The 21,022-nt window shown below is 45.3% G+C and overlaps 1 protein-coding gene across 3 annotated transcripts in view; it reads left to right on the forward strand.

Moving 5' to 3' along the window:
- The window catches only part of PPP2R5B (protein phosphatase 2 regulatory subunit B'beta), a 158,503-nt gene that overhangs the window by 107,700 nt on the left and 29,781 nt on the right, over window positions 1-21,022 (forward strand). For all 3 annotated transcript variants that reach the window (XM_044270393.1, XM_044270394.1, XM_044270395.1), the window contains 4 exons: window positions 4,438-4,530; window positions 5,710-5,840; window positions 6,767-6,826; window positions 10,980-11,088. In XM_044270393.1, coding sequence (XP_044126328.1) covers window positions 4,438-4,530; window positions 5,710-5,840; window positions 6,767-6,826; window positions 10,980-11,088 — 393 coding nt within the window. The remainder of the gene's footprint in view (window positions 1-4,437; window positions 4,531-5,709; window positions 5,841-6,766; window positions 6,827-10,979; window positions 11,089-21,022) is intronic.

The following is a 21,022-nucleotide window of genomic DNA, read 5'->3' on the forward strand; positions in this document are numbered from 1 at the left end:
GCTGCTGCACTTTTATATCTTGAAAAACCTTTATTTAGGTATATCAGGAGAATTAAATATATTCTGCATTCAGCACTGCAGTTATATGTGGGAAAGTCCTTTTTGCGGTATGGACCGAATTACGTAGTGGTGAAATTTTGTATTTATGTTTCACACACTGCGCGCTTACGTAACGACGTCCATAAGAGCGGCGCACCACTACAGGTGAATACACTATGCACTAACCCTGCACAAAAGTGCGAATTAATTCATACCAGTATTGCTTACTGGACACTACGGTGACTTCTCTGCAGCACAGAAACTGCACGAGGACCACATCTCGCTCTTCCAGCACAGACCTACTTCCTCCACTACGTCCAGTTCACTTCAGATCACTCCGCCTCAGGCTCCGTTGTTGTTATTTAAACTGACAGCCTATAACCCTCTGTTGAAAAGCCATAAGTGGCATATATACGTGGACAAATAAAAATATACTCTGTGTTCACTGTTCCAGTTATTTGTGGTAACGCCTTTAGTGGCGTATATCAGTAGAAAAAGAAAAATATATTTGGCGTTCAGTGCGGAAGTTATATGCAGTAAAATCTTCTGGGACTTATTTTGGTGGGAAAAAAATTTGTATTAAGCGTTCAGCGCTGCAGTAATATGCGGTATAATCTTTTTTTAATTATTTCAGTGGAAATAAAATCTTGTATTCAGCATTAAGTGCTGCACTTATATGCAGTAAAATCGTTTTTTAATTATTTGGGTGGACAAAAAAAATCTTGTATTCTGCATTAAAGGGTTTCTACCACCAGAAATACTGTTATGTAGCTGACTAACATTAGAGATGCGCTAATGTCAGCACTACATAACATTATGTTTTTGACATTTCTCCCTGCAGCCGTTTTGGTAAAATAAGCACTTTTATAATATGCCAATGAGCCTCTAGGTGCTATGTGGGCGTAAAATCAGCACCTAGAGGCTCCTTCTACTCACCCTTTATCCCGCCCAGGTCCCCTGTTCTGCCCGACCTGCTCCTCTTGATTGATGTGACGGTTCGCAGCATCGTTGACGAAATCCCGCGCCTGCGCCGTTTACTTCTGCCTCCGCCGCCCACATAGCACCTAGAGGCTCATTAGCATATTATAAAAGTGCTTATTTTACCAAATCGGCTGCAAGGAGAAATGTCAAAAACACACTGTTAAGTAGTGCTGACATTAGCTTATCACTAATGTCAGTTGGCTACATAACAGTATTTCTGGTGGTAGAAACCCTTTAAGCGCTGCACTTATATGCGTTAAAATCTTTTTTATTATTATTTCGGTGGAAATACAAATTTCCACCTACTCCATTAACTTCCTCATCTCTTCATTAGCATCGGACACACTTAGGCCTCTTTCACACTTGCGTTGTCCGGATCCGGCGTGTACTCCACTTGCCGGAATTACACGCCGGATCCGGAAAAACGCAAGTACTGAAAGCATTTGAAGACTGATTCGTGTTCAAAATGCTTTCAGTGTTACTATGGCACCCAGGACGCTATTAAAGTCCTGGTTGCCATAGTGGGAGCGGGGGAGCGGTATACTTACAGTCCCCGCGGCTCCCGGGGCGCTCCAGAGTGACGTCAGAGCGCCCCATGCGCATGGATGACGTGTACATGCGATCACGTGATCCGTGCGCTTGGGGCGCCCTGACGTCACTCTGGAGCGCCCCGGGAGCCGCACGGATGGTAAGTATACTGCTCCCCCACTCCCCGCTACACTTTACCATGGCTGCCAGGGCTTTAGCGTCCCGGCAGCCATGGTAACCATTGAGAAAAAGCTAAACGTTGCATCCGGCAATGCGCCGAAACGACGTTTAGCTTAAGGCCGGATCCGGCCTTGCGGCAAGTCTTCAGGATTTTTGGCCGGAGCAAAAAGCGCAGCATGCTGCGGTATTTTCTCCGGCCAAAAAACATTCCGTTCCGGAACTGAAGACATCCTGATGCATCCTGAACGGATTTCACTCCATTCAGAATGCATTAGGATAAAACTGATTAGGATTCTTCCGGCATAGAGCCCCGACGACGGAACTCTATGCCGGAAGAAAAGAACGCAGATGTGAAAGAGCCCTAACTTTACACCCCCCCCCCCCCCCCCACCTAGAGACGATTAAAGGTAAATGACACTGCCAGCCTGTTAAAGGTTGATATGACATTTAGCAAGAGTTTAAAGTGCCCACATATAGCACATAGTGAGACACTGAATCAAGATTAATCAGGCGTGGATCAGCCAGGATTTCCACACACTAATGCCTGATGCATCAGACTAGATCATCCATGGTGCCACATCAACAATTTGACAAAAGAGACCGGTTTCTCCTGGCTACCTGCCTCAGCTATTATTCTGATGCTGTTACCCACCTGATGCCACACTCCTGATGCCCAGTGCTCCTTCTTTCACCCACCATCTTCAGCGGGTACTGGTATTGCCATCCACCTCCACAGCATGTCACCTTGCCACTCTGTGGTCTCCTCATGCTGCTGCCACCTCCAGACTCTGTCATTGTGCCACTCTGTGGTCTCCTCATGCCGCTTTCACCTCACCACTATGTCATAGGTCCACTCTGTTGACTTCTCATGCTGTTCCCACCCTCCCCACTTCATGACCGGTCCACTATTTTGGCTTTCGGCTTGGCTGACATCATCATTTATTTGACATTTCTTCTGATCTGTCAGAAGGAAGGAAAAACGACACGCACAACGGATCCGGTCTGTGTAGCAGCTTTAAGGCCTGTATGGTCCCATCAGTATTGGCTTATGATTTGGTAGCCAAAAGCAGGTGTGGGTACAAAACACAGAAGACATGCAAATATTCCATTCATGTGTCATCTCTGTTTTAGATCCACTCTGTTTTCTTTTCCCTTTAGCAATACTGATAAATTATTGAGCAAATGCTGACCAAGTAAAGGCGTATACTCCACAGACAGGATCCGTCACACAAACTTACTGCTGATACGGACACAGTATTATTTCACTACCAAAGCAGACTCCCTATGCGTGTTACTGCAAGGCACAGTATTCTATACCACTATAAAGGCTCTCTGCAGCCAGGAAATAGCCGTTTTCTAGCGTAATTCGCCTCGAATTTATACCGGCGAATAGAATTTTTGAAAAATTAGCTCATCTCTAGCGATAATCACTAAAATTGTAGTTTAATTATAAAATACATAAGAAAATAAAAACAGAGAAGACAAACATTGACATGTTTTGGAGGCGTACAGCCTCCTTCAGGCATTTATGTATTTTGTTTATTAAACTACCATTTTAGTGGTCAGCGCCCTGAAACCAGTTCGATTTTTCTGCTCTTCAAGGAAAGGAAAATGACCCTTCACCAAAATCATATTATAGTCATGTTCTTGTAGCCCAACAACTCCCATAGAAAGAGCACATCTAGCATAACAGGAGAAGATGTCGTGTCAGTGGCGTAACTAGAACTGCCTCGGCCTCACAACAAAATTTTGAACAAAAGCTTCCCCCCCCCCCGTCACCTTAGAGGCTATGTACACCTTTGGGGGAATTTTTTTTAAAATGATTGCATTGTACTTATTTTGAGGTAAAAATTATTTTTTTCAATTGGACTTTATTAAAAATATGGAATCCTTTTTTGTGTACAGAGCTATCTCCTCTAGTAACAGCCTGCCTTTTCCGTCATTTGGGGAGCTCCTTATCTCTGCTCTGACCCTGACCTCCTAAAAACTCTATAGCTCAGTTGGTATCTCACTGATAAGAATGTGGCTTAAATAAGTGTTTATGACCTCTCAGTAGATTAGAGAGAAGGTATATTAGATGGCACAAAGTGAAAGTACCAGTCACACAGCTAGAAAAACTGTTAACCCTTTGTGACAGAATGGCTCAATATTTTTAATAAAGGCCAATTGAAAATATGCTTTATTTTTTTAAGCAAAAAAGAATTAAAATGCAATCATAAACAAAAATTGCCTCCGAAGGTGTCCATAGCCTTTAATGCAGACCTCAGACTGGTCAAAAAATAAAAATAAAAATAGTCATCTCTTTTCTTCTCCTGCAAGCACCTCTGCTCTTCATGCAGCACTGCATCTAGGCACGCACTACACTTTGACCTGACGTTGTACAGCATTAGGTCATAGTGCACTTCTACTCACACAGCGTCCTGTCCTGTAGTTATTCTCTGCCAGGACGTAATGTAGCGCAGGCGCCCGGTGAAGAACAGGGAGTTGTGAGTAATACCAGTGCAAGGACTAGGAGCACTGTACTCACCGCTCCCTGGGCCTTGAAAATAAATCCATTTGTCCTCCTCTCGTGCCCCTTCTTGAGTTCGGGCCACATAGCAGCCAATTCCCCTGCTTCCATGGTAGCTACTCTCCTGCATCATATAACCATGGCTGGTACCTGTTCTACTTGTTTCTTACTATCCTTTGTCTGTTTTTATCTATCTCTAGTTGGTATATGAATTCTTTCTCCGATTCCTGGAAAGTCAGGACTTCCAGCCTTCACTGGCCAAGAGATATGTGGACCAGAAGTTTGTCCTTATGGTGAGTATGCTACTAACAACCATGCTCCTTTACCACTGTATTGTTCTCAGAACTCAGAACACACGGCGGCCTGACTGTAATTACCATAATCATAGTAAACATATTTAATATTGATGTTACTAGGTAACCATCTTCGTGCAGACAGATATAATATTACCTACTTATACTCTCTGATGTGCATTACTGTCGTCCTTCTACCTTCTTCTACCCATTTGTCTCTCTTAATAGCTACAATTTGTAAGGGCTGACATAAAATTGGGAATGCTAGTGCTTCAGTGCTATGGTGATCCTGAGCGTAGCAGAGAACTTGTATCATAATGTTTTAAAAAATAAAATCCTCAGTCCTCATTCATAATTCATGTAGGCATATGGTACGGACCATATTCTGGAAGTAACGCCCAGACTCCCTGCAGTTTTGTGGAACTGAGCTTAGAGCACTGTAGATCCCTATGGACTTTTGAAGGGATTGTCCGGATATTTGATATTGATGATCTATCCTGTATTGATGGAAGCGCTCATTGCTTCCGGGCTCTGACACCGCCCTAAGAGCGGGCACCCGATGCGGACGGCCTCCCTCACTCCCCCCCCCTTAGCATGCCACTGGTTGGTCCCAAATGATGTAGGCAATAAGCCTCTAGGAGCAATGGGGGTGTTGCCATTACTCGTAGAGGCTCTGCTCTCTCTGCACTTTAATTGACTTTGGTAGGAGAAGTCAGGGCCAGGCATGATGTTTTCAATGCCTGTCCACATCAATCAAAGTGCAGAGGGAGCAGCAGTTGCAGAGAGAGCAGAGCCTCTAGGTGTAACGCTAACGCCCCCATTGCTCTCAGAGGCTAATTTGCATATATTAAAACATCATTTTTCTCCGTACATGGGACCAACACAGATACCTTCAGCTGCCAAGCGCACATGTAACAGGACAGACCTTTTCATAGGTACAAATCTGCTGACAGATGCCCTTTAACACCTGATCCTTTTGTTCTGGGAGAAGATAAGCCACCACAAAAGGTGTCTGGTAGCAGCTTTCTCCTCTCTTGCCATTGAAAACACATGCATGCTCAGCCACACCGATCATGTATGTGTAGGGGGAAGTCAGCTGGAAGCTATTGACAGTGTATGTGCACATTAAGTTTGCAGGGATGTTTCATCCTTTCCCGCTAACCTTTTGTACTTCCATAGCTACTGGAACTGTTTGACAGTGAGGACCCCCGTGAGCGGGAATATTTGAAGACCATTCTGCACCGTGTTTATGGAAAATTCCTGGGACTCAGAGCTTACATCAGAAAACAGTGCAACAATATCTTTCTCAGGTGCACATGTTCTGTCTTTTAAGATGTTTATATACGGATCTGGCTTGGCTATATCCCCTTGTCAATTCCCAAGGCTTGTTGGAAAGTCAGAATATGACTCCTAGGGAGCCACTTCCAATAGGTGGCACTAGCAAGAGGGTTCTTTTTCTAGGCAAATACCAATTTGCACAAGAAAATACATAGTATATGGAGCCTTCTGCTTCTGCTCTGTACACTGTTAGATACTGGGGCTGATTGGTGGGGGTACTGGGAGTCGCCCCCCCCCCCCCCCCCCCCCTGATCTGATATTGATGATCTATCCTAAGGATAGGTCCTCAATATCTGTAGCCTGGAAAATGCATTAGATGCATGTTGGCCTCTAGACTTTCCCCCAACGGCATATTAGATTTCAGCATACCTGATTCTTTTGTTCTTGAGGAGAGAAGCCACCTGGCAAGGGTTTTCTAGCAGCAGCTTTCTGCCCTCTCTCATTCGCAACACATGCATGCACAGTCGAGCGAGGCATGGGTGTGTTTGGGTGGGAAATAGGAAAGATACTGAAGCTGAGAGCTATTTCACTTGTAAAGCTGGCTTTAGGGCTGTATTAGACTGGCAAATTTAGATGACGATTGTCGGGAGGGAAGCGATCCTTCCCAACAATCACCTGCTCATCAGAAGAGGAGACCATACAGAATCGTCCCCATACAGAATCATTATTTGCCAGCAGCAGAACGTGATTAGACAGCACAATCTAAGTAATCAGTGCCACCTTTACACAGGCAGATCATCGCCAATGAGAGTTTTTGCAAATAGCTTGTTAGCGATGATCTGGCAGACCCTTGACCAGTGTAATACAGCCCTTAGACTCCATGCATGCATCTATGTTGTTCAGATAAAAGGGTTGATAATCTTATTCTATTTCTGATCGCTTTATTTTTCTACTGCAGATTTATCTACGAGACAGAGCGGTTTAATGGCGTGGCCGAACTCCTTGAAATCCTAGGCAGGTGAGTGATGCACAAACGAAGCAGCCATGACATATGTTCAGACTCACCTCAGAGACCTTTATTTATTTGCTTTAGTCATTTATATAGCGCCAATATATCGTACAGCGCTTTACAGGGATTGACATCACTCAGTCTCAACTGGGCTCACATACTAATTACAACCTTGGACCCCAGCGCTGCAAGGCAACAGTGCTAAACACTGTGTTGCCCATCTCATAATGTTCCTTGAAAACAGTGGCGTACCTGCTGTAACGAGCCCCATCCCCCAGGGCCTCTATTGCGTCCCAGGTGTAGTAGGAACGCCGAGTGGTATAGTGCGGCCTAAATGTCTCTTTATGTGTCACGGTGCTCCTACCTGGATACTGCTGGACCCCAAGCTTTGGCTCAGAAGCAAAAATAAGGGGGAATAACTGAGGGATGAAGGAAAAAGAACTTGAGTCCAGAACTTGCGGGTAAATTCGCAGCTTTACTTGAATAAACAAACGTTCATCCAAACGATTTGCAGGCTTTGTCTTGGTTCCAGCAGGCTTTAGCATAAACTGGCAGGCAAACTCAACTCTGCTTTCTATCTTTATCTGCCGTACTGACAGGCTTGCTTAAATACTTTACTTTCTTTTTTTATGCTGCACTAAACTCTGCTTTAGTCTGGTTTCTGTACTCCTGATCTGCTCTGGTATCCTTGGATGGGGTACCGTTCAATGTTATTCCCCTTCTGACACTCAGTAAAACTTATCTTCAGTCAAAGAACTCTTCCTCTTGCTGATTTCTCTTATGGTGGCCGGAGAACTAGTCCTTTGGCCCCTATGGCTTCCAGACATATATTTCTTCCTAGTCAGATCAATAGGTTTTGGAACCGCGCTGCTGGACACTATGTGTTCCGGTTACAGGTGAATGATACAAGGGTGTCCACCCTCTCCTCAATGCCAAGGAATACGATCCTCCCAGATCTCCTCCTCTACAGGGTTTAAGATGATACGAAGAATAGTGAAGCACCCTTGAGAATCTTATCTTTAAAAGGTTTTATTCTACTTACAACAGATCAGTAGACAAAAGGCATAAAATACAAGTAGATCGTCACAATCCTGCCCGACCCGGGTTTCGCTGCCTCGTGAGGCAGCGAAACCCGGGTCGGGCAGGATTGTGACGATCTACTTGTATTTTATGCCTTTTGTCTACTGATCTGTTGTAAGTAGAATAAAACCTTTTAAAGATAAGATTCTCAAGGGTGCTTCACTATTCTTCGTATCATCTTAAACCCTGTAGAGGAGGAGATCTGGGAGGATCGTATTCCTTGGCATTGAGGAGAGGGTGGACACCCTTATATCATTCACCTGTAACCGGAACACATAGTGTCCAGCAGCGCGGTTCCAAAACCTATTGATCTGACTTTGCCAGTGTGAAACCTACCGCACTATTCCGGGACCAGCAGCAGCGCAAGTAATTGTCCGTGTTGTGACATAGGACTGACCACTTTGCTATATCTATATATTTCTTCCTGACCAGCAGAGCTTAGGGTGGTCTGGCTGGCGCATGCCCCTGCTCACACTCCTCCTGTCTAGGTTAGAACTAGCACTAACTGGAAACATCTGCCCCACCCTTCCGGCAGGAAGCAGGACTGGCCCACTTCTGCCCAAAGGGGGGAGAATGGAATGGTGAGTTCCATTCTCTCCAACTATAGCTCTGCCATTTGCACTGCCACCCACTGGTGAACCAGGCACATTACATGTAATAAACTGTTGCATAACAAGATTAGGAATGCACAGTGTAGAGGACATGGACAGAAATAGATAATATGGTATTTTTATTAGCCTATAACAGACCGTAGCAGGGTGCAGGAATGGTAACGCCACTCTGGGGTGTTACACTGCCATTGAGGCAAACAAGGCCACTGCTATGGGGACTTGGGGAACGGCACTGAGCTGCTTCTCCCATTCCAACATACTGCAGATTCATGGCATTTTCTGTCAGCTGCCTCTAGTAGGAACTCAGTACATCAAGATTCTACAGCTTTCATTGATGTCAACAGTAGCTGTATAAATTCCAATGCATTGAGTTCCCCCTAGTAGTGGCTGTGTGAATGGTAGCTGGAGATTTATCATTGTATTTATGGCAGTGGTCTGGTGTAAATACATTAAGAAATATAGTGTCCTGAATCAGCACTCTTTTTAAGAGGCAACTGTTCCACTTTTTCTGAGATAAAAGTCAGATAAATTGGGTGAGGCAGAGTGTGACTTTGATATTAAAATTGTATTTCTCTTAATAAAAAAATTGCAAATTGGTAAAAAATCTAGGGAATCATGCTTTACATTCCACATTGCATGGGAACTGGGTGGAGCAGGAAGGCCCATGCCAAGTTTTTCTATGGGGCCCTATGAGATCTATGTATGACCCTGCTTGCCAATAAAGGGGGATTCTCATCTATTAGGATATTTCCCTGTCACGGTCCAGCCTGTGACAGGGACTAGAAGATCAAGGAGACTGGCTGCACATGATTGACAGTCTCTTTGGTTTCACCTTTCTGTGTTGTTGCTGCGGATGGCCACACCTCTTGTCTCAGGTGTAGCTTAAGTAGTCATTCCTTCTCCTCTATTTAGTCTTGCCTCACCCATCATGTTATGTGGTTGATAGCAACTTGTTTGTGGAAGTCCTGGTGTTGGTTCTCTCTGAGTTCCTGCTCGTCCGCATACTTCTGGAAGTTAAGTGTATCTTCTTTGTTGTTTGTTGTTTTTCCCCTCCTATTCCTTCATCTGGGGAGGAATAGGCCACCCGTGTCCTGACACTATCTGCAGGGCCCTGTTAGGGTTAGATTGGGCTTAGGTTCCTGCGTATGAACATTCCTACCATCAAGGTCTGTTCATATTGATAACAGTCAGGGCTTGGCGTAGGGACTCACTAGGTGGGACCTTTTCCCTTTCCCTAGGTTATAGGCCTAATACCTTTTTACCTTCCCTTTTGTGTTTAGTGTGTAGAGTATTTACCACACTGCGCCGTGACAGTCGCCTCTTGGATCATCAAATTTTAGAAAAATGCAGATCTGGTGACCATATGCACAGCTTGCTCAATTCTTTCCATTATTTCTTTATGGTGAGAGTTATCTAAGGTGTTTGGCTGTGGCTCACAATCCTCCCACCTGCAGAGAATTAGCATGTTTTTGGCTGAGCTGGTCCAAGGAATCATGAATATTTATAGTGCACATCCATTAAGTTGATAGATATAGTCAGTATAAGATAATAAATATCTCCCACATTATGCAGTTCATTATAAATAATATATACTAATTAAAGGGGTTGTCCAAGTTCAGAAAAAATAAAAGAGGAGATACTTATCCCTTTTCTCTCGTGCCCCTAGCACTGTGCTCCAGTCCTCTGGCCGCTGACGTCTTGGCTACAGCGTTGACGTTCCATACACACAGGTCACTGTACAGCCAATCACTGACCTCAACAGTGCATGGGACATCACTACTGAGGTCAGTGATTGGCTACAACGGTGACCTGTAGGAATGGAACGTCAACGCTGCAGCCATGAAAACCAGAAGAAGCGGGGGTACCTCTGACTATAAGCTGACCCTACACACTAGATAAATGGCATCTGAACCCGCAGGACAATGTGTATGGGGGCTTCCCAACTGTCCCCTGACAGCAGGTGGTGGAAATAAGGATCGGGCAGTTGGATTTCAATACTTCTGTTCTTGAGGAGATAAGTTGTTGTCAGAGATGTCTGGCAGTAGCTTTCTGCATGGTCAGTCAAGCCAAGTGTGCATGTGTATGGAGAGGTCAGGAGAATTAGCTGTCGGCTAAAGCTGTGTTAGGCAAAAGGTTATCTAATGTGTATGGGCGTCTCTATTGGAGATCCTTACATTAAAGGGAATGACCAAGTTAATTAAACTGGTCAAACGCAGGGAAGGTGTAAAAATTTAAAATAAATATGCTATACACTAATCCTAGCTGCAGCCATGAGGTACCCATATACAACAAATGGCCTCTGCAGCCAATTATTGGCCTAAGCAGTATATGACGCAAGACAACTGAGGCTAGTGATTGGCTGCAGCATCATGTCTGGTATTTTTTTATTGTGCTATTATTATCTTGGACCACTTTTTTAACATCCACATTTCAGAAAAGTAACCTGTATTTTATTTTTTCATCCTGTATAGTATCATCAATGGATTTGCTTTACCTCTAAAATCTGAACATAAGCAGTTTCTTGTCCGAGTATTGATACCTCTGCACTCTGCAAAATCCCTTTCCATATTTCATGCACAGGTAAGAGACATGAGAACCTGAAAAATTACTGTATCCTGTATTAAGGGTAGGAGCTTCCCCTCCCATCTCCCGTTCTAACAATGACACGCCGTGTGATGTGCACTGAAGGGAGAGGCACACCCTTACCTCCCCTGGGGAATAGCCTGAATTTGATGGCTCTCCTTCCTGCTGGTGGTTTAGGGTGCCCTTGTTGTCAATGGCTTTTTAGGGTGCAAAGCAGGGTTCCCATGAAAATATAAGTATAATGCCTTGGCAATGCAGGTGTTGGTGCTTGCAATGACAAGTATGGTTTCGGTGGTAACAGATGAACCAATTTAAGCAATTCATAAATAAACATGCTGGAAAAGGTAGACACAGTCCTTATCATACACATTGCATAGAATACTTTTCCAAGGCTGTGTATAGGGGTGTAGAAAGTGTAAAGTCCCCTTTCAGTTCCTCTCCAGTTAACCTACACTTCCCAATTCAGCCAAGGGGTGCAATCTTTCTCTCTACTTTCTCAATATCTGTGTTTCCACAGTATCCTGAGCAGGGTGAAGTCCTTAAAACTGATGGCCAGTCTGTCTCTTTAAGGTGGTGAAGGGCCTGAGGTTTATCGTCACAACCAGGATGCAGGAAAGTTCATAGCCAGTATAGGCATTACCTTCTCTGACAGATACTCAGCACTCCCAGCAGTTCTTTCTCTCAGGGCTGCAATTATGGCAAGAGAGAAAAGGGAGAGGCGCTCATAGGGTAGTAAGCGATGATAAGCAGATATGGATTGAATGTGCTCACCTTTGGGTGTTGTGCAAGTCTAAGCGCACAACAGGTTAGACACACAATAGGTTGGAAGGGTGGGGGAGGTCCGTGCTGCCGGTACCCGCTCAGTTCCTTTGGATGGAGTTGCCAAAAACTCCTAGGGATTGTTGAGGGCGAGAAGAGTGATTTGTGTCCGAAAACACACGATAAGGTACCTCTTTGGCGCACAGGGACGACCACAGTTTCAAGGTTTTTGGGTATAAATACTATTTATTGTTCAGTTGACAACGCGTTTTCAGAGTTTATAACTCCTTTTTCAAGTCTTAGGGGCGCCAACAGCAAAGGGCAACAGGCAAAAGGTGGCCAGGTGGCTGGGTACTTCTTCTGATGTGTGCTGCTGCTGGCGACGCAGTTGTCAACTGAACAATAAATAGTATTTATACCAAAAAACCTTGAAACTGTGGTCGTCCCTGTGCGCCAAAGAGGTACCTTACCGTGTGTTTTCAGACACAAATCACTCTTTCTCTCAGGGCTGGGACTTTGCTGACAGCTCTAGGCTCACATTGTTGCCTCACTCTATGCTATCACACACAACTCCACTTGACTGAGCAGCTTCCAGCTACACAGGCTGGGACCAACCCACACCGAGCAACTGGGGCTGAGCAATTATCCCCTTCTCCTTATATAGAGCTTATTGGAATTAAAGAGGACCTTTTACCACTCCTGATATGTCTGTTTTAATAGCTTCATGCATTCCCCATGTAACAATAATTCTGGAGAATCTATTTTCATGTCTCTATGTTGTGCCATTCCTTTATTATTTCTACTAGAAGTTATGAATTAACTTAGGGGCGTTGCTAGGGTCTGAAGACATCCGGGGCACGAGCCCCCATGAAGCCACGCCCCCACCATATGAAGCCACGCCCTCATCATCACCGGGGGGCCTTCACAGTAGTTATTAACCCCTTTCAGCAGTCCCCCTTCACAGTAGTTATTAACCCCTTTCAGCAGTCCCCCCTTCAGTGAATGGAGGACTTCTTCTGAAAGGGGTTAATAACTACAGTGAAGGGCCTAGCCGTCTTGGCAACCCCACAGATCATCCTAACCTATGGTCAGCCTAATTTAAAATGAAGTAAACCCCCCAACTTTAAATTAATCACAGATTGTGCTGCTGGGATTCCAGATTCAGTTGTAATCTGTGAAGGAACCCATCAACAAGTGTAGGAAGTTGGAACCCATCAACCCCTCTTGTACTTGTTCCGCTACTTGCAGGCTGCTCTGGCATGAATTCATAACTTCAGTCACTTCGGTCCGCAATTCTGTTCTGCGGCGCGTGATCCCGCAAGACCTTTGACCTCCTGTAGCGGAAGCGCCGCAGAACAGAATTGCGGACCGAAGTGATTGAAGTTCTGAACTCATGCTCGCGCAGCCTGCATGTAGCGTAAAAAAACAAGGGGGGTTGGGGGATGATCTGTGGGATTGCCCAGACGGCTAGGAATAGCCTAATAAAATAAAAAAAATCCTACCAGCATAAACATTCTGGACACTGGCCACAGCATTCGGGGCTCCAGCCCCGAATGTTTTGACCTAACGACACCCCTGAATGAATTGCTACAAGTCTGCAGTAAGGGTACAGATGGGTGATAACCAGTTGCCTATCATCAGATACCAGATACGCCTATCATCAGCCACTATCATCGCCAGCATATAGCCACCATCCTTCGGCTATGGGAATGTAACCAGCAAAGTCCCCTGAGGAACCAAGGATTTATTACTTGGGGAAATGCGTCGGGACAACAAAAACTTATACCATCTAGGACTGATACCTTTGTCCTTCAAAACAGAGGGAGAGCCAATGAAATCCACCGTGCGGTAACACCTTAGGGTCACGTGAGGGTAAGGAAAGGGTTTAGCCACCGAGAGGTGGGGTCGCCCCTTTCGGGGCGGGTGCTCTGCCTGTAGGTAGGGGTAGACACTTTAGGGCATCATTAGGGATACTAATTCCTCCTGACCTCATCAGATCTGATCCAGCTATATATGAATCATCCAACTGTAAGTGCTATATCTCTTACCTTCAATATTTAATGACCTACTGCCTTGATGTCCACGGTGGGTCTTGATTCTACCTTCAGTCTGACATTTGATAAAACTTTAAGAAATATTTGGAAGTAATACCTCTCTTAATTATTATCTAGTAAAAGTAAAATTTTAATTGAATAGCTTATATTTCTGTGATACATTTTGATGATAGCTTTTCACACTACGATATGACACCTTGTGATTGACAGTCTGAAAATGGCAGCACTGATTGGATAGAGTGAGTCTGTGCAGGAACACCCCCTCCAACTGGTTACCACCCCTCTGTACTCTTACTGCAGACTGCTAGCAATTCATTCATAACTTCTAGTAGAAATATTAAAAGGAATGGCACAACATAGAGCCATGAGAAGAGATGTTCCAAAATTGTTATTACATGGGAAATGCATGAAGCTAATAAAACAGACATGTCAGACTCAGGAGCGGTGACAGGTTCTCTTTAAATGCATAAGCCAATGTCCTGAATCCCTTTATTTTATATATACTTGATGAACAGGCAGCTGGCTATTGAATGCCCGGCTGTCAGACTGCTGGGCACCATACAGTAAAGATAAAAGTGTTTTTCACCACTTCTGAATTCTCTGTTCTCATGGAATATTCCCAGTTGGTACTGGTGTTCAGCTGACCGCTTACGTGATTGCCAGTATCTGGAGTCTGTTTCTGGTTTCAACTAAACCCAGCACAGCCCTAAGTGACAGTAGCTCTTGGAATATGGCTGATCTCCCTCTTAACAGACCCAGTTAGAGAGGAAAAGCATTGATAAAAAAAAACATGAAAGCCCAAAAGGCCGCCTACCACCATTCTATCAGAATTAATATTGTATTATTATGATAATGAATGCAAATAAGTCTGTTTTAGGGTAACACTATGAGATTTATAGAGATAATAACATGAATGTAAAAAAGTCAGTTTTTTTTTACTACAGTTTGTCAAGCTATAAACCTAAATATTATAAAAATAAGTCGAAAATTATGGTCACAAACAAAGCTGCAAACAAAGCTGGTCCCAAACAAACTTTCAAAAATCACATCAATAGCTGAACAAATAAAAAAGTTATACTCGTTAACATGCACTAAAAATGGGTAAACTGTCTGATCCTGAAGACCGAACTTGAGACTAGAGACCTGGGTAGACTTTGGGGCACATTTATTAAGACCGTCATTTTAGACACTGATCTAAATAAAAGCCCATAGCTGGCGGTGTGTCCGCCGAAGTTATGAAGAGGTGCAGGCTTCTCTATAATTTCGGCGAATCAAGCACCAGTTCTTAATGTAAGACAGCTTCCGAGCTGTCTTATATTTAAACCATTTTCTATGACTAAAACAGGCATAACAATTGGTAAATCAGATGGACCTGCTTGCCCGTCCCCTTCCCCGCCCACGCCATGTCCACTTTTTATACCTGGCATGAGTGGCGAAAAGTCGCAGATGGCCGCGCCACTAACCGTTGCGCTGCCATCTCTGCCTGAAAGACCCTGTTAATTTTAAAAAATAAAGTAATTTTTATTAACATATTTTAAAATTTACAGATATATACCCCCAAGCCCGCAAACCCTCCCCCCACAAACCATCTTAATGATGCTCTCCATCCTCCACGCCCTTCACCAGGCGAGTACTCCACCAAGCCCGCATAAGAAATAAGAAATACATTCCCCTTACATACACCACTCCCAACATCAAATAGATTGAAGCCCTTGATCCTGTGGGTAGAAGGACATTTGTCATCCAGCACAACTTTCCTTTATTGAATTGCGGGTAGAAGTTCCCTAAACCCTGCGAGAAACCGCCAACCTATGAGCCATATACACATATCGGGCAATAGTGCCCCTCATACTAATCCCAAACGATATCTCTGTAATTCCCTGGACGCCAGCCATCTATCCAAGGATTCCCGAATTTTTCTAATTTGGTCAGAGTGCCCCTCTTCCTATAAACCTCTCATTCCAATTCCAAATTGATTAGCCAATTAGCGATATATTCGGTTCTACTAGGACTACATGCATCTAGCCAATGCTGGGCAATCAGCTTAAGAGCCATATATAACAATCTGGCCACCGCTATCTTTCTGGGCTCAGTGATTGGCAGATCCTCTACATATCCCAATACACATACAAATGGGGTCACATTCAGTGTAACTTCATACAGGGAATTAATGAGATGTAGTACAGTGCGCCAGAAGCCCTCCAGGGCCGAGCATGACCACATCATGTGTAGGATACCCGCATCTTCCTCCCCACATCTCAGGCATTTGGAATCCGAACGAAGTTCTGTAAACCCGATGGATCAAATATAATTGTGACAACCTGTGGGCTTCGCTGAGTGAGAGTTGCGGGGTCCTCTCCAATATCTCCTGCCACTGGTTTCCCTCTAATGGTCCCACCTCTGCTTCCCATTTTGCCCTACTATTCACTGGGTAATCCTGCAAAAATCAATCTAATATAGCCTGATAAAGCAAAGGGATAACACCAGATGAGGAGTTCCTCTTGTCTATAAGAGCAATGATTTTGTTTTGGTGTACCGAGCTTAGCATACCGCCGTCATTGTCAGCCCGGAAGGCATGGCGCAGATGCAAATACCTATAGAGGTCTAAGGGGAGTAAAACAGTTTCCGCCTGAAGTTGCTCATAAGTTTTGCGAGAATTATTATCTAGAAGTTGGTGGACCCTAATAATGCCCCTATGGCACCAACCCCCCCTTCCCTGCAGGGAGCCTAGATGCAGCAACCATGGAGTGTCCCATATGGATGTATACTGCGTGACACCTTTTATGCCCTGTAGGTCCCTCACCTTCCACCACGTTCTATGCAAGAGACACAATGTAGGGAACGCCACACCAGACAGTTTTTATTATTATTATTATTTATTTATTATTAAAGCGCCATTCATTCCATAGCACTGTACATATGAGAAGAGGTATACATACATAACACAGACAATTGCACTAATCATAAACAAATTACAGGTTACGGGTTACAAACTGGTACAGAAGGAGAGAGGGCCCTGCCCGTGAGGGCTTACAATCTACATGGTATGGGAGAAGGACACAGTAGGTGCGGGTGAAGTTGGTCATGGCGGTATAGAGGCAGCAGGGTCGCTGATTGTAGGCTTGTCTGAAGAGGTGGGTTTTAAGGTTTCTTTTGAAGGATTTCACTGTAGGTGAGAGTCTGATATGTTGGGGTAGCGAGTTCCAGAGTATGGGGGATGCACGGGAGAAATCTTGGAGTCGATTGTGGGAAGAGGCGATAAGAGGAGAGGAGAGAAGGAGGTCTTGTGAGGATCCGGAGAGTGTGTGTGGGGATGTATCGGGAAAGTAGCTCAGAGATGTAGGGAGGGGACAGGTTATGGACGGCCTTGTATGTATTTGTTAGCACTTTGAAGTGAATTTGCTGGGCAATAGGGAGCCAGTGAAGGGATTGGCAGAGGGGAGAGGCAGAGGAGTAATAGGGTGAGAGGTGGATTAGTCGGGCAGCAGAGTTGAGGATAGATTGGAGGGGTGCGAGAGTGCTAGATGGAAGGCCACAGAGGAGAGTGTTGCAGTAGTCTAGGCAGGAGATGATGAGGGCATGTACAAGTATTTTCGCAGATTCATAGTTAAGGAAAGCACAGATGCGGGAGATTTTTTGAGTTGGAGGCGGCAGGTGGTGGAAAGGGCTTTGATGTGCGGTCTGAAGGAGAGGGCAGAATCCAAGGTCACTCCAAGGCAGCAAACTTGGTTGACCGGGGAGAGTGTGCAGCCATTGATCGTGATAGATAGATCTGTTGGGGGGGGTTGAGCAAGATGGGGGAAAAATTATAAATTCTGTTTTATCCATGTTAAGTTTTAGAAAGCGGAAGGCGAAGAAGGATGATATAGAAGATAGACATTGTGGGATTCTTGATAGTAAGGTGGTGATGTCTGGACCAGAGCATCAGCATAGGAGTGATACTGATTCAACCTATCTGCCTCCAGCGCTTCATATAAATGTGGTACCTCCAAGAAGCCTCTTAGTAGCTTATTTTGGGCATCCCCATGTTCCCTTTTCCAGTCCCGCATATGCTGGAGTTGGGCGGCCAAGAAATATGGATTCGGAAGAGCCAGTCCCCCCTCAGTTTTACTCCTTTTCAGGGCTCCAGTTTCAGCCTTGCTGAGCCCCCTTTTCATATAAGCTCCCTAAACAGCCTATTATTGAGTGGAAAAACCTGAGAGGCAACCATATGGGGGAGTTGTGTAGTAGATAAAGTAGCTGCGCATCCAGATCATCTTGATAAGATTAATCTGTCCTACTACTGACAGCGGCAATTTAGACCAGACATGCAATTTCTGTTTGAATCAATCTATGAGGGGAGATAAATTCAGCTTCTCATAATCTGTGAGTTTCCTAAACACCACCACCCCCCCCAAATACTTAAATTCACTCACCACCTGCAGTTCCGACCGAGCATAATCCGCCGAGTGATCTACATCATCTATAGGTAGGAGGGACGATTTGCTCCAATTTATAACCAGGCCAGAGTAACTCCCAAAAGTATTGATCACGTCCATAACTTCCGGCAGGGACTCTCTAGCCTTGGCCAGGAACAGCAAAGCATTGTCTGCGTACAAAGCTATTTTCTCCTGAGACCCTCTATGACTAAAACCTATGATCCCATCATGACTCCTGATAATAGCCGCCAATGGCTGGATAGCCAGAGCAAACAATAACGGGGATAAAGGGCATCCCTGCCTGGTTCCCTTGTAGAGCCGGAATCCCTCTGACAGATATCCGTTCACCCACACTCGCGCTGTAGGCCTACCATATAGCAACCGCACCCATGCTATGAAACTATCCCCCAAACCAAACCTCACCAGCACCTCCCACAGATATTCCCACTCAATACTATCAAATGCTTTAGCAGCATCTAGGGAACAGATAACCCTATCCCCTGAATTGTCCACCGGAATCTGCATATTTAGATGTAGGCGTCTGATGTTTATCGCCGTGGACCTATCCGGCAAGAATCTATATCATATGTACCAGTGAAGAGACAACTTTCGAGAGGCGCATAACTAGAACCTTGGCCAGTATCTTTATGTCTATGGGCAACAATAATATAGGGCAGTAGGAATCTGTAAGATGTGGGTTTTTACCCGGCTTAGGGAGGACAACTATAATGGCCTCTTGCATTGACACAGGAAGCGCCCCATCTCCGAGGCCTCCTGGTAAACCCTCAGCAACTGAGGCAGTAAGACATCTCCAAACTTCTTATAAATTTCTACCGGCAGCCCATCAGTACCCAGTGATTTATTATTTGCCATAGAAGACACCGCCTCCTCTATTTTCGGCAACTGCAACTGGCCATTAAGGTATGCTCTGTCTGAATCTGACAGCCTAGGCAAGGATACCCCATGTAGATATGATGATATATCTTCCCTATTACAGCTGAGGCGTGACTGATACAAATCAGCATACAAGGAGCTACATACAGACACAATGGCCTGGCTATCCACAATCTCCGTCCCATCCGCCCCCTGTAAAGCAGTAACGTATGGCGACGTGGACTGTGCCTTAGCCACCAGGGCCAGTAGGTGACCCGCCTTCTCCCCCTAATCATAATACTTCTGTCGCTGAAAGGATTGCTTAATGCGGGCAAGTTCTACAACATGCGAGTTATATGCATCCTGAGCCTCCTTCCAGACAAAGAGAACTGACCGCCCTTCTCCGCAAAGTTTGCCTCCGTCACCCCAACCCAGTCCCTAAAAAATTCTCCAAATTGTCGGCTTTTAAGTTTGGCTCTACTAATCCCCTGAATAAGCACCCCCCTCAAGCAGGCCTTCATAGCGTCCAACACCACCCCGCTTGCGGCTGAGCCGACGTTCAGGGTAAAATACTAAATAATACTATAATAAAGCTAATTGATTTATGGACCAGAACACTAACCCCACGGGAATAGCTAGAGAACGCGGAGTGGAATGTATGACTCATCCATAACCTATGAAATGCCTGTGCCCCCTCCTTTGTAAAATGGGTTTCTTGCAAACATATGATAGCGGGGAAATACGGGCGCAGATAATCCATCACGGCAAATCGCTTTGACGGGTCGCCCAGGCCGCGCACATTCCAGCTCACAATTATAAATACATTAGCCATACTTAAACATCAGAAACATGTCCCAGCAGATAACATAACGTATTAGGAGCATTGTAGGTACTCGCAATACAGCGGCGGTATCGCACCAACAGATAGGCGTGGTATCACGGATACAGAGCATCCACATTGACATGGTAGAGAAAATCCCCCAGAGAAAAAGAGTAACAGAAACGGTAAACAGAACCCAAAAATTGTGCCTGCATTGCATCAGCTAACAGGCTGAGGCACAAGTCCTCCATGAAACCGGACATCTAAGTAACGCTTCAACCTGTCTACTTCCGCTGAGCGAGATTGTCCCCCGCCATAAAAGGATACTTGCGCTCCGTGGGCAGTTCAGCAGTGAAACAGTAGAGGGATATCTGTCCAACAGGTCACTTGGTAGCAGCCATGGGCGTAGGGATCACCATAGCAGCCATAGCAATGGCTATGGGGCCCGGGCTGCCTGCAGAGGATTATTTCTTTTTTTTAAATTCATGTGGTATAGCTACAGGGGTCGCAGGCCCCTACAGGCGGACAGAGAAAGCGCTATCTGCAGGGCCTGCAGGCTGTGGGCAGTGCGATAGGTGGCGGCTGGAGGCAGAGAGGCTTACCTGCAGTGAGGAGAGGGAGTGGTCCCGCTCCTAGTCTGGGTGGCAGTCCTACTGGCCGGAAGTGGAAGAGGCGGAGAGTACAGCGAAGCTGCGTGCTGCTGGGCCTGGCAGCGCTGCTGGAGTGTGGGCGCGCAGACGTTCAAGTGGCTGTGAGGTGAGGGCTGGCTGACTCTGGGACTGGTAAAACTTACTCTGGAGTCCTGGACCATTATATCTAGGGAGGAGGCGGGAGCAGGACCCTGGAGGTCTGGACCAGTACATTTAAGGAGAAGGGGGAGGCAGGACCTGGAGGTATGGTCTGGACCATTATATAGGGGGGAACACGACACTGGATCATTATATCTGGGGAGGAGGGGGAGCAGGACCCTGGAGGTCTGGACCATTATATTTAAGGGGGAGCAGGAT

Source organism: Bufo gargarizans, chromosome 10, assembly GCF_014858855.1.
Source record: "Bufo gargarizans isolate SCDJY-AF-19 chromosome 10, ASM1485885v1, whole genome shotgun sequence".
Taxonomy (NCBI): domain Eukaryota; kingdom Metazoa; phylum Chordata; class Amphibia; order Anura; family Bufonidae; genus Bufo; species Bufo gargarizans.